We start from the raw sequence: 13783 nt of genomic DNA, 5'->3' as shown, positions 1-13783 counted from the left end.
CTTTTTCAAAGTTAATTCGCGAACTCTTCAAATAGCAGTGGATGCCAAAAGTGAAACTCTTCTCGGCAGTGGATGCGAGAAGTGATAATTCGCGAAAATTTATCGGCAGTGGATGCCAACAGTGTTAATCGCGAATAAAAAGTCTTTTTCAAAGTTAATTCGCGAACTATTCATCGGCAGTGGATGCCAACAGTGTTAATCGCGAATAAAAAGTCTTTTTCAAAGTTAATTCGCGAACTCTTCAAATAGCAGTGGATGCCAAAAGTGAAACTCTTCTCGGCAGTGGATGCGAGAAGTGATAATTCGCGAAAATTTATCGGCAGTGGATGCCAACAGTGTTAATCGCGAATAAAAAGTCTTTTTCAAAGTTAACTCGCGAACTCTTCTCAGCAGTGGATGCGAGAAGTGATAATTCGCGAAAATTTATCGGCAGTGGATGCCAACAGTGTTAATCGCGAATAAAAAGTCTTTTTCAAAGATAATTTGCGAACTCTTCAATCGGCAGTGGATGCCAAAAGTGTTTCTTTCAACCGAAATAAACATTGTGAATTGATTAAGAAACCGGCAGTGGATGCCAAAAGTGTTCCTTTCAAACGGAGACAAATATAAGTGAATTAACCAGCAAAAACCTTAAGCAGCAGTAGACGCAGCAGCACCAGCAGTAGCACCACCAGAGGTGACAACAACATCCGAGCCAGAAGGCCTCCCAGGACAAGGAGAGAATCGCCCAAGCACCAACACGGAAAGACGGAGATAGGACCGGATCAACAAAAAAGGTGTGATTTTTCCATTTTAGTTTAGTCATGTCTTATCAATTCATTAGGAATAAGAATGGCAATTGCCGCTTGTGCAATGAGCCTGATTCTAGGGACGATTTAGTCGCGTGCGATGAATGTGACCGATGGTTCCATTTGACATGCGCAGGCCTAAATAAAAAACCTAAACAAACAGAAAGATGGATATGCCCCAAATGCAAGACCATAGAGAACGAATTGTTAAGACTTCAAAAAACACAACCAACACCAATAGAAGAGATGATGAATATCCATAGAGAATCTATGCGGGCTCTAGTAGAAACTCTTAAAATTAAGAACGAGGGTAGAGAAGAAACCCCTGATTCAAATAGACTGTTACACCGGCAATCTCTCTTAGACCTCCCCTATTTTGATGGGTCATATAAGATATGGCCTAGATTTAAAATAACGTTCGAAGAAACTACCCTTCAAGGAAACTTTTCCGATTTAGAAAATATAAATCGTTTACAGAAATATCTCAAAGGAGACGCGCTGAAATTAGTGAGCGCTCTTTTAATCGATAAAGCTAATGTTCCAAAAATAATGGAAAAACTAAATCTACGGTTCGGAAATCCCGAAACCATTTATTCGAATTTATTGAAGGAAATGCTAAATGCGAGGAATCCACATTTTGGATCACCCCAAACAATGATTGATTTTGTAACATCGCTTGATTGTTTCGTGACAAATATAAAAATACTAAAACACGATGAATATCTCAATGATCCTAGATTGATTCGTGATTTAGTTTTAAAACTTCCAAACGACTTGCATCATCAATGGATCAAGTTTGTAGCCGATACAAAGAAAACAAGAGATATAATTGATCCATTTATACCGACGCTAGAGGACCTTTATAATTGGTTAAAACCTCAAGAAGAGTTGGCCACGATGCTACAGTCGGAGAGGAAAGAAAAACCTCATAAGAGCGGATATCTGAATACACATGCTGTAAAGGAACAAAAATATAGGCCGAAGCGCCTACCAAAGTGTTTCGCATGCCGAAACGAGCATAAGACATCAGAATGTTCAATTTTTAAAAATATGAACGTTCAACAAAGGAGTGATTTTATTTTTAAACACAGGCTATGTTTAGCATGTTGTAATTATACAAACCACATGGCAAAAGATTGCAGGATCGCAAAGCCTTGTGGAATCGATGGATGCAAACTTAGACACCACGCATTACTGCATAGAGCAACTCAGAGAGATGCTAACCTTAATAATACAGAAAGCGTTAATTGTCATGTAAATAAAGAGAACAAAATACTGTATCAAATCCTTCCAGTTACATTGGGCTGCGGAAAAAAGGAAATTAAAACTTTCGCATTTTTAGACCCTGGGTCATCAGTAAGTTTGATTCACGCTGATATTAAAAATAAACTTGGAACACAAGGGCGTAACAACCCCTTAACGCTGGTTTGGACTAATGGCGAAACTCAGCAAGAACTAGATAGTGAAGAAATTTCCCTAAGTATACAAGGATGCAATAATCAACGTTATAACATACATAATTTGAGGACTGTGTCGGAATTATCTCTTCCCTCACAGTCAATGAATATTCATGAATTACGACGAGAATACAATCACTTAGAAGATATAACTCTCGAAGGATATGAAAATGCTATGCCAAAAATACTGTTAGGTTTACCGCATTCGTTTTTGATAAGCGGTAGGGAGACGCGATCAGGTAAATTTAATGAACCAGTCGCACAGAACACTAAACTCGGATGGGTTTTGTTCGGGCAAACTAACGAACATAAAAAATTGAAAGGACACGTGCTGATGAACGACGAAATTGATTCATCAGATTATTTCAATAAAATGATGGAAAATTATTTTAGCCTAGAAGATTTCGGGATAAAAGTACCTGTAAAAACCTTGATGTCTAACGATGAAAAAAGATCGATTGATATCATGAATTCCACTTTGAAATATGAAGAAGGAAGTTATGAAATTGGGCTGCTTTGGAAACAGGAGGATGTACAATTTCCGCATAGCTATCAATCAGCCATGAACAGACTACGTGGTCAAGAATCAAAAATGCGTAAAAATCAATGTCTACGTAAATGGTATGTTGAGAAAATAAAGGAATATGAAACCAAGGGATACGCTAGAAAACTCACTCCCACAGAACAGCAGCAACGTGATCCAAAAATATTTTACTTACCGCACTTTACAGTTGTGAACCTAAATAAACAGCCCATAAAGCCACGGCTTGTTTTTGATGCCGCTGCTAAGGTTAAGGGAGAGTCCCTAAACACGAATTTATTACAAGGCCCGGATGCAACGACGTCGCTATTTGGAGTGTTAATACGATTTAGAGAAGGAAAATTTGCGATAACTGGAGACATCAAAGAAATGTTTCATCAAGTTAAAATAAGAAAGGAAGATCAAAATGCCCAAAGGTTTTTATTTAGGGAAAACTTTGACGAAGATCCCGACGTGTATGTGATGCAAGTGATGACCTTTGGAGCTACCTGCTCGCCCGCATGCGCACAGTTTGTTAAAAACACAAATGCTGAGAAATTCAGAGAAAGTCATCTTCAGGCAGTAGAGGCCATTCAAAACAACCATTACGTGGATGACTACCTAGATAGTTTCGACGATTTAGAAAATGCCTCAAAAATTGTGAACGAAGTTATTACCATTCACAAATATGGGCACTTCAATATCAGAAATTTTATATCCAACAGTAATGAGCTATTGGGACAAATCCCGGAAGAAAATAGAACGGAAGTTAAAGAAGACTTATTAGGAAAATTTGAGGAATCATATGAAAAAGTACTCGGAGTGTATTGGGATACAAAAAAGGATTTTATTCGCTACAAGGTGGATATTCCTGTTACACAGGAGTTTACGAAACGAAAACTGCTTTCACAAAGCATGAGTGTTTACGATCCACTTGGTTTATTATCACATATAACAATTCAATCTCGAATTCTAATGCAGGAGCTCTGGAAAAGTGGAATAACATGGGATGAACAATTAAACCCAGCACTAAAGAAAAAATGGGAGAACTGGCACACAAAACTGGAAGAAGCAAGAGCAATAAGAATACCACGTTCATATGCCAATTCTTCTCACCCAAAAGAACGAGAACTACATGTCTTCGTTGATGCATCTGAGAATGCTTATGCAGCAGCAGTATACTTAAGGAGTGTATATGAGTCACACATTGATGTCAATATCGTGGCTGCCAAGGCAAGAGTCGCACCAACTAAAATGCTTTCCATACCACGACTCGAATTACAAGCCGCTGTATTAGGAAGCAGATTGGCTAAGACAGTAAAAAACGAGCTACGTCTATCAATAGATAGAGTAGTATTTTGGTCAGATTCCAAAACTGTATTAGCATGGATTCGTTCAGAACCACGCAAGTACAAACAGTTTGTTGCCTTACGGATAGGAGAAATATTAGAAACCACATACGTAAACCAGTGGAAATGGGTGAATAGTAGGAATAATCCAGCGGATGAAGCTACGAAATTATCAAATAGTAATTCAATCTGGTTTACAGGCCCACAGTTCTTATATGATAATGAAGAAAACTGGCCAAATGAAGTTCAGAGAAGCGACACTGACGAAGAATTAAGACCACTGCACACTATTCAATCGAAAGAGTTTAGTGGTCTGAAAAGCATTCACATAAATTGGTGTTCGGATTTTGTGAGATTGAAGCGTTCTGTTGCAATTGCATTCAAATATATCGATTGGCTGAAATCAAAATGCAGGAACCAAAGCTTCAATAAAAATATTGACAAGGAGGACCTGGATTATGCTGAGCTCGTTTTAATATATAAGGCTCAATGGGAGTCATATCCCAAAGAAATGGAACTCTTACAAAATAAAATGAAAATTCATAAGGGAAGTGAAATTCGAGCACTTAGCCCGGAAATTTGCACGGATGGAATAATGAGATCAAAGGGACGTATTGAGAACGCTAACTGTTTACCAACTTCAGCCAGAACACCTATCATTCTGTCCTACAAGCATTATGTGAGCACTTTGATATTACGTCATTATCACGAAAAATATCGACATAAAAACCTGGAGACTGCCATAGCGGCAGTGCGACAAAAATTCTGGATAACAAACATCAGAGTTGCTATTAAGACAGTTAGAAGGAAGTGCCAATTTTGTAAAAATATGTCTGCGGAGCCAATTCCTCCAATGATGGCAGCCCTACCACGTTCTAGAACTACACCATATTGTAAGCCATTCACGTATACAGGCACAGATTATTTCGGCCCTTATGGCGTGTCTATTGGAAGACGCACTGAAAAACGTTGGGGATGTTTGTTTACTTGTATGACAACAAGAGCAGTACATCTCGAATTAGCACAAGATATGAGCTCAGACTCTTTTATTATATGTTTCCGAAATTTACAATATCGTAGAGGTAAAGTGCAAGAGTTGTTCAGCGACAATGGAACTAATTTCATTGGAGCAAGAAACGAATTTGAGAAAATTCTTAGAAGGCTATCAGACGACGGAGTCAAATGGCATTTTAATCCTCCCGCTTCACCGCATTTCGGTGGAGTATGGGAAAGAATGGTGAGAGAAGTTAAAAGCCTTTTACCTCAAAAACAAGAAACCATACCAGAGTATGAACTTAGAACCATACTAACCGAAGTTGAATTCCTCATTAACAATCGCCCGTTAACGCATATTCCTTTAGATACAGAAGACGATGAGGTTTTAACTCCTAATCACTTTCTGTTAGGTTGCGCTGGTGAAGCTGTCATTACGATCGACGACGTTTCCAAAGCAGAAGCAACTCGTCAACACTGGAAAAGAGCGCAATCAATTGTTAAGGGATATTGGAATCGGTGGATAAAAGAATACCTCCCAACCCTAACTAAAAGAAATAAATGGTTGGAGAAGACTAAACCTATAAAGGTAGGGGATATCGTGGTTTTTGCCGATGAAGAAAAGAAAGGTAAATGGCATAAGGGCAAGGTGATAAGAACAACAACTAATATGGATGGGCAAGTTAGATCCGCTACCGTGGAAACAATTAAAGGTGAAATTACTAGACCAGCTGTAAAATTAGCAGTATTAGATGTAAGTAAGAACAATGAAATCGAGAGCTCAAAAGATACCACTATTTCCTCACCACCTCTTAACTTTGTTGGAGTAATTAAAAGTGCCCCAGGGAGTAAAGAGGAAATTAAGGGACCGCGAAATCCTCAAGAATGGGGAGTAAGAAAAACGGTTAACATCGAGCATGTAAAAGAGCTGGCGTCAAAATTGAAACCGAAGCCACAAACAAAAAAGAAAGTCATAGGTAAAATAAGACCATATACCGGCACGATACAAAAGGCTATCGTAACCGCAATGGCAATTCTAGTACTGGTAAATTTGACAAATGCCGTCAACATCCAGCCTATTGAGGAAGGGGGTTTAATGTTTGATCATGTTGGGTCATGTATAGTAAAGCGAGGAATTTGGAGGACAAATATTGTATCCAACTTAATTCCTAACGACGATATTTCTATGCTAGACTCTATTCATTCGAACTTAGAAAGAACCTTGAAGTTCATGGGGAATGTAACTCAAGACAGCGCTTTGACAGAACTTGTAATGTCGATAGAACGACAATGTAACAATGCAAAACAAGAAATAAATTTTTTATCACGATCAAAAAGGAGTCGTGGAATACTTGGGTTTTTGAAAGATCTGTTATTTGGGAGTAATGATGTGGAAGACGAAGTACAGTCTTTGCGTATTCACGAAGAGCAAAAACTTCATGATATCTCACAAACCATGAGACTATTGAATCAAAGAAGCAAAAATATGGGAGATGAATTAAGCGTAAGAATTCGTAGACTAAATGAAGGAATGTTATCTTTGAAGGGAAAGTATTCCGAAGAAAGAACTAATATATTCGCAAGAAAATGTTTTGAGACCACAACGTTAGCTTTGCAATTGATTGATGGCATAACTCGAAAATACAGGATAATTAAGACTCACCCTTTAGCCGAAAATGAAATGCAAAAGGCAATTCAAAATATAAAGAAGCAATTACCAGAAGGATACTCAATCCTTAGAGACCCACTTGCAGTTAAATACAACATTAAAATTGAAAATGGAACAGTAAATATAATAATGGAAAATGTAATTATTAATAAGGAAAACTTCGAAGTATTCAATGTAATCCCTATTCCTGAAAATGGAAGTGTTATAAAAATAGATCACCATGTAATAGCAATTAATAATAAACATGAATTTTTTTACCCAGATGGAAATTTAATAAAGCTTAATGAAAGTCATTATGTGGTAAATCAGCCAGAATTAACCAGAGTTCCAGATTGCATAGCTGGAGCATTACTTCATGAAACGATAAAACAAAAATGCTCAACAAAGATGATGGAAGAACCATACACCATGTTAACAAAATTGAATAAGATCAACTCTATATTGTACACAACGAGCGACCCTAGCAAGATAATAATCCATTGTAATAATGTAGCCATGTCACCGCCTTATAAGAACGCGATCATAGAACTGTTCCCAGATTGTAAGATCCTAACAGAAAAAACTATTCGTTATGCCCAAATATCTGGACATAACGGGGAAGCTAGAATATTTTTTAAACCTATTCAGAAACTACCATATGTACTAGAAAAACCAAACATAAATGAAAATTTGAATACAACTATCTCGAGTAGAAATCCATATGAAAAGGTAGATATAAAGGATACAGTAATACCTGAAGACGATTTTATAAAAAAGAAACACGTATATACATTTGGAGGTACCATAACTGTTATTTCAATGATTATAATAGTAGGAATTTACGTATACATAAAATTAAAGAGAAGAAGTAATAGACAAAATAATAGAAGAAATGATGATCCGCCTTCGTTATTAGACATGATACGGCTAAATAGAGTTCAGGAAGAATCAAGAAATATTCCTATTATTTTAAACCGTGATAGTTGTCTATAATTGAGTAAATCTATGTAGTAGATTTACGGAGTCCGGAATGTTACGGACAGCTGAGGCTTATCGCGGATCGAGTTACAGATCCATAAGATAAGCAATATTTGAGATTATATTTAGAAAAGACCTCCAAGCGAGGTATAGAAACGTTTAGAAAGGACCAATGTAAGGCAATTAAAAGATGTAAGAGCTCAAGTGTTTTGTTAGGCTAGAAAACGCTTGTAGTTCGAAATTATTGCCGGTCATAAATTCAGAATGGACGAATATTTAAATAGCGTCCGGTAAACAATTTAATGCATGCATCATTTAGGATGCATTTTTATTACCCTTTTCCATCCCTAGCTGCGCTCAGCCAGATACACCAGCAGGGTGTAATAAAATAAAAGGATGTTATTTAGAGCGAAGGATGGAAAGGGGAAATCCAAGAATAAGATAGGCGCACCGACGAGGTGCTATAAACTTAAGGTATTTTCTTAGGGTAGTGCAGCCGTCTCAGACTGCACGTTACCATACGCTAGAAGAAGGGACAAGGAAGGTAGATGATCTAAACGAAACCGATATGTTATCGGTTTTCAAGAGAGAGAGAGGAGATGTTCCTCGTCAATCTTAGTTTAAGGAACCATGTATATATTGTGAAACTTTTGAATAAATTTTTTAGTATTGTAACAGAACTCACGCGAAAGCGTTAAAATTTTTCTTTCAATAGAGAAATTTTTCAGGTGTGGCGTCGTGTGTGTGAACAGATACATTGCTGAATAAACAAACTGAGAACAGACAAACGACTGCAAAGAGTTAATATGTTTGACTAGATCACATTCGCAAACTTGAGTGTTGTCATATCTGGAAAACGGAGGGTCGAGTATACAGACGTCATTTGTTTCTTAACGAAACAATCATAAATTGCATACATTTTGTTTGATTTCGATGAGGTCGTTTGGTAGGCAAATTTTAACAAATTCCCTCCAATCATTAGGGCAACACGGGCACCATTTTATGTTACTAGAAAAATACAACCGAAAACAAATGCTTATCGAAATTAATGACTAACGAACTAGCTGTTTCTAACCAAAATCCGACTTTTACTCAAGAATTCAGTATTATATAAATGTTTATTTAAGCTACATCTTGAGCATGATCAGCTCAAATGTTTACCAACGACAAATTAGGAAGAGGAAGAACTCACAGAGAGGTCGATACGAATCCTCGTCGGCCTTCATTTAACCGCTACCTTGCACTGTTTGATTATTTATAAAAGTTAATAAAACTTTAACATGTTGGTAGTAACCGATAACTTGTTACTGTTATTACTAAGATGTCGTCGTGTCAGTCATCAATAACTGGTACGCTATTTATGAATCAAGAAAATGAAAATAAGCTTCTTGAACCAGCGAACCAAATATGCAAAACAAACGAAAGAATTTGATGGTTCAAAAGTGAAAGTGTGGCGTATTGCATTGCTGGCTTGTAACAAAATGGCTACTACAGATCCAATAGAAGTTGCCAGCCCCAAGGGTTTAAATTCACGATTGGTAGAGAGGAGTGATAATTCATGTCACTTTCAAAACATGTTGAACATTCTGATTAAGGTGAGCTTTCGCGCTCCGTTTCTTCAATTTCAAGAGAATATCACACAATTTAATTTTCGATGTTAGTGGAAATGCTTTCATGTATTCCAAATTTGAGAGACGACCCACGCACTGTGCGCTTACCTGATTCTATACTCGGCCAGGGTTGATGAGGCTGATCCTTGGAATCCGACGGGCTGGTACTGAACATGTAGATTGGGTTCGTGTCTGTGCCACAGGAGAAATTGCACACGCGGCTAGAATCTCGTAACAGTTCGCCCCCACTGATCAGCAGCACAATGCTTTCGTACGGGAGGCCGTGTTCCCGATGGATGGCTTGTTTTAGGCAACGTGCTCTGTAATTAAATATGTTTTCCCGTTCAAAGTACCATCGAATGATATAGTGATGCGCTATTTGTACTTACTCTCCCATCGCACGGCCCATCTCGAAGGTCAGCATTCGACCGGTTTCAACGTGAAAAACGAATAGCATGATTGCTGCTTAGCGTTCCTGTGTCAGTTGAAATATGATTTAGTCAATAGGCCTACGTTAGTAGCAACAACCAAGTTCGAATCGATGCATTTAGTATTATTGTAGTCCAGCTGCACTGCAAGATGTCGACAACAATCGCTGAAGATACGGTAAAATGCTCGGCAATGCGTATTGCTTAACACACTAGTTTATCACAAAAATCAACAATCAAAATCGCTGTTGAGAAGCACTTCTAACTCCAGCAAAGCTTGGAATACTTCTGTCGGCTATCTCCCGCACGGTGAAAAGCACTGTTCAACAAGGAAAACGATGCAGTGGGAAAAGGAGATGACGAAGCCCTTGGTGCTATCCCTTCTTGCTCCGAGGTTGGTGTTGTCTTTTCCTCTTTCTTTTCACTATTTCTCACATTATCACTATATGTACAGTTCTGTCATTAAGAAATACATGCATGTATTCGTACGTTCATAGATTTGCTTTTCTCTCTTTATCGGTGTGCCCTGTGGTACCTGATTATCTGCGGAAATGGTAGAAATAAAGAACAAAGTTTATTATCTATACAGAACAAACCACATACTGAAGGAATACGATTTCGAAACATTAAGAATCCCTTAAAGATTAAGTCTCAAACATAGCACATGGCGATACTGAGCACACAACAAAAACATACAGATTAGAGTAAAATCAGCTCAACACGAATGGTGACCGTTGGTATCACTAACTCGTCCATTTACTCCCGCATCAACACACGCATTCAAAACAAACTTCCAAACGCCGACTGACCTCGCTCGAGGTTACTTCCTAAAGAAACTTACAAGGTATCTGTGTATTCGTTGTTGTAAGGCTGTAATCACCTCCGACCAACGAGTCAATTCCGCATCACAAACAAACAACAAAAATCATATGCTATGCTTTGGACGCTTAGGATTTCTGTTTTTGTTTATGTACATCTATCCCGTCCAGCCGTAACACCCACACAGTTTCGCTTGCTCGTTGCCTTTATGTGTGGTGTGTTTGGCTGGACATTTAACCGATATTACAAGGAGTGTATCGTAGCAAAATGGACTGGTCGTTTTGCCGATCGGCATCTCTCACACCCATAAAGGTAAGGATACATTAAACATGAACACAACCATTTTGTTCACTGAATTTGGGTGTTCGAGAGAAACGAAGAGAAGCAGAAGCTTATGTAAATCGTTGGGTTGCCGACGAAGTACAAACGATGCATAGGAAAGTTCAAAAATCTACCTGAACATGTTCATACAAAAACATCATACCTTCAGTCATTCCTCATGTACAAGAGTGAATGTACTTACATGAGTAAGTTACAATAGTTTACATCGGCATAATCTTTTGATAGTTTGAATATTTGGTTATGAACGTTGCCTGATCATAAATAAAGCCTAATCGAAAACATTCACTTTGATGTTTGAAGAACATTTTGTAACGTTATAGCATTGGCAATATATATGATATTCAAAAGATTGTTCATTACGATTCTGTTTGTTATGATAGATTATGGTGTTATGATTTCTACACCAATGCTCCGACTACCTGATGACACCACATTCTACTCTGTTTGAGATAATGAACCCTAGTCTATATTTTTCATTTTGTGACATTCACATCTTCTAGATTTTGAAGGGTAAATGTAAATATAGCGCTGAGACCTATTACTGACAGACAAAATTGTGAGTGACCGATGTTTTAAATTCTTTGCGAATTAGCGTACTTTTTTCGTCAGTGTTTGGTGTCAACACTCAACCACTATTTGGGCAGTGTTGGCTTTTGTTGTTTATTGATGTTTTAAAAAGTTTCTATCAAAATGGCAAGTTAGAGAAAATAAATGGATATTGTTACACGTACAATGATCATAAGTATGAATTGTCGTGGAAAGACATTGCAGGAAATAGAAGGAACCATGGAAAATCTCCCGAGTAGAAAACACAAACGTGTCTTGTTTTCTGATGATGAACGAGTAATTGTGCGAATATTTCGGAAGAACCCTGAAACCAACAACTAAATTGACTACCGAAGTAGCCGGCACCATTGGCAGACCTGTCAATGGTGCATTGGCAGACCTGTCCGGAGAGTAGCATACAGGAACAATCTGAGAGGTCGTGTTGTCCGTAAAAAGCCTTTCATCTTAAAGATGAATATGAAAAAACGACTACAGTTTGCTAAGGCATATGTTTACAGACCTAAGGAGCAGTGTTGCCACACGTACAGATTTTTCTGGAAAGGTACAGATTTTTTTGTTATTTTTGGTACAGATTACAGATTTTCGTCAAAAAATATAGATTGGTACTGATTTTTCCCGCATGTGAAATATCTTTTTTTTTCGTCAGTATCAGGGCTCTGCATAGTCATAGTCAACTGAGGATAGTCAGTTGACTATCTGACTGACTATATCCGTATTCAGTTAGTAATGACTTTTGGCTTCTTCACGCAGTTTCTCCGCCAAAACGACTAAACAGTCAGTCGGGCGTTTATTCGCTATCTCCCTTTTGTCTTCATTGCATTCTGAAGTGACTTCCCCCAGAACGAATTCGTTCCTCTCTTTCTCTCTCCCATGTACGTGTGCATGCATCGATGTTTGAGTTCAACGTGGTTTGACGTACGCTACAGGTGAGCTGGATTATTTTGTATCGAACACGAAAATTACTCACCCGTATAAAATAGCGTACAGTGTGTGTGCGCTATTTTGTACGCTATTTACTAATACAGGGTTTTCCATTTCGGGCTTCCGAAAGTATACAGCCCTGCGCTGACAACCGTTTGACATAGCTGTCAACCAAAGCGTCATATCGTTAGTTGAATGTCTGCCATTTTACAATATGGATCGTTTAAGCATCGCACAACGTGTTAATTTATACTATAAAAATGATGAAAAACCGGCAAAAGTTTTTCGAGCATTACGGACGGATTTTGATCGTCATGGACAGCCTACAGAGCACACAATCGCTAATGTAGTGCGTAAATTCGAACAAACTGGATCCGTAGCGGATATTGTGAAACCTGTGCATCATCGTAATGTGCGTTCGGCCGAAAATATTGCTGCTGTTGCTGCCAGTGTGGAGAATGACCCGAATGTTTCGATTCCACGTCGTGCTCAGCAATTGGGCTTGTCAAACACATCATTGTGGCGAATTTTGCATTTGAACCCGCTAGACTATTTTTTTTGTAGGGTTATGCGAAAGACCGTGTCTATACCAACTCTCCGCAAACTCTTGAACATTTGAAAGACAACATTTGTGAAGTGATGACCGAGATACCGCCCCATATGTGCCGAAAAGTCATCGAAAATTGCCTGTTCCGGATTAAGGTGTGCGAGGAAGCCCTAGGTGGACATTTGAATGATGTTGTATTTCACACATAATGGCATAAACCAAACTTGATTTGAAATAAAAGTTTCATCGAAATTCGAATTCTAAGTGTGTTTTATTTCAATTTACTTTCGGAATTTGAAGTTGGAAAACCCTGTACTAACGCGAGGACCTCTATAGTCTACTTGATAAATCTCTAAGTTCGTTGGTTTGAGTTCACGATGGGTAGACAATAAACCGTCCATTGATGGGGAAACTTCTTTTTTGCATCAGAAAATCATGTTTTCGTTCCTCTTTATATGGACGTAAAAAAAAAAAGATTCGTACGCGGGTATAAAATTAGTGTCAGGGAGAAATGGAAGTGTGGATTGAAGTCAGTTGAATGAAGAGGCAGATTTGTATTCATTAGTCGCGTCAATAAAAATAACCACTGACTAGACTAGTTCACCAGTCATCCTCGTTAGTCAACGCTAGTCAATTCATTTTCTAGTCAAGTCACTTTTTGTTGGCGGCGACTGCCGAAGCAGTTCTAGTCAAAGCGAAGCTACGGAGAGTAGAGTCGAAACAAAACATATTTGTGAAGCTTGATGTGGAGAACAGATTTGTCCCTCATGCATGTATTTGTAGTAAGTAAATCTAGATATGAAGTTAGTAAGTAAA

The 13783-nt window shown here is 38.1% G+C and overlaps 1 protein-coding gene across 9 annotated transcripts in view; it reads right to left on the bottom strand.

Annotated features, from left to right (window-relative positions):
* LOC129780517 (RB1-inducible coiled-coil protein 1) overlaps positions 1 to 13783 on the bottom strand; it is a 63105-nt gene that overhangs the window by 44179 nt on the left and 5143 nt on the right. For 8 of the 9 annotated variants that reach the window (XR_008743952.1, XM_055788849.1, XM_055788851.1 and 5 more), the window contains exons 2-3: positions 9733 to 10314; positions 9452 to 9663 (exon numbers count right to left, since the gene is read on the bottom strand). Coding sequence is in view for 8 of the 9 variants with exons in the window: in XM_055788849.1 (XP_055644824.1) it covers positions 9452 to 9663; positions 9733 to 9800 (280 nt within the window). In the remaining variant the exon portion in view is untranslated. Of the gene's footprint in view, positions 1 to 9451; positions 9664 to 9732; positions 10315 to 10467; positions 10608 to 13783 lie in introns of those variants that run through there. The other variant, XM_055788847.1, reaches the window with a different exon arrangement.

Source organism: Toxorhynchites rutilus, chromosome 3 (assembly GCF_029784135.1).
Source record: "Toxorhynchites rutilus septentrionalis strain SRP chromosome 3, ASM2978413v1, whole genome shotgun sequence".
In the NCBI taxonomy this organism is placed as follows: Eukaryota; Metazoa; Arthropoda; class Insecta; order Diptera; family Culicidae; genus Toxorhynchites; species Toxorhynchites rutilus.
Note: the sequence above shows the minus strand (reverse complement) of the source record. Positions and strands in the feature narration are given on the sequence as shown.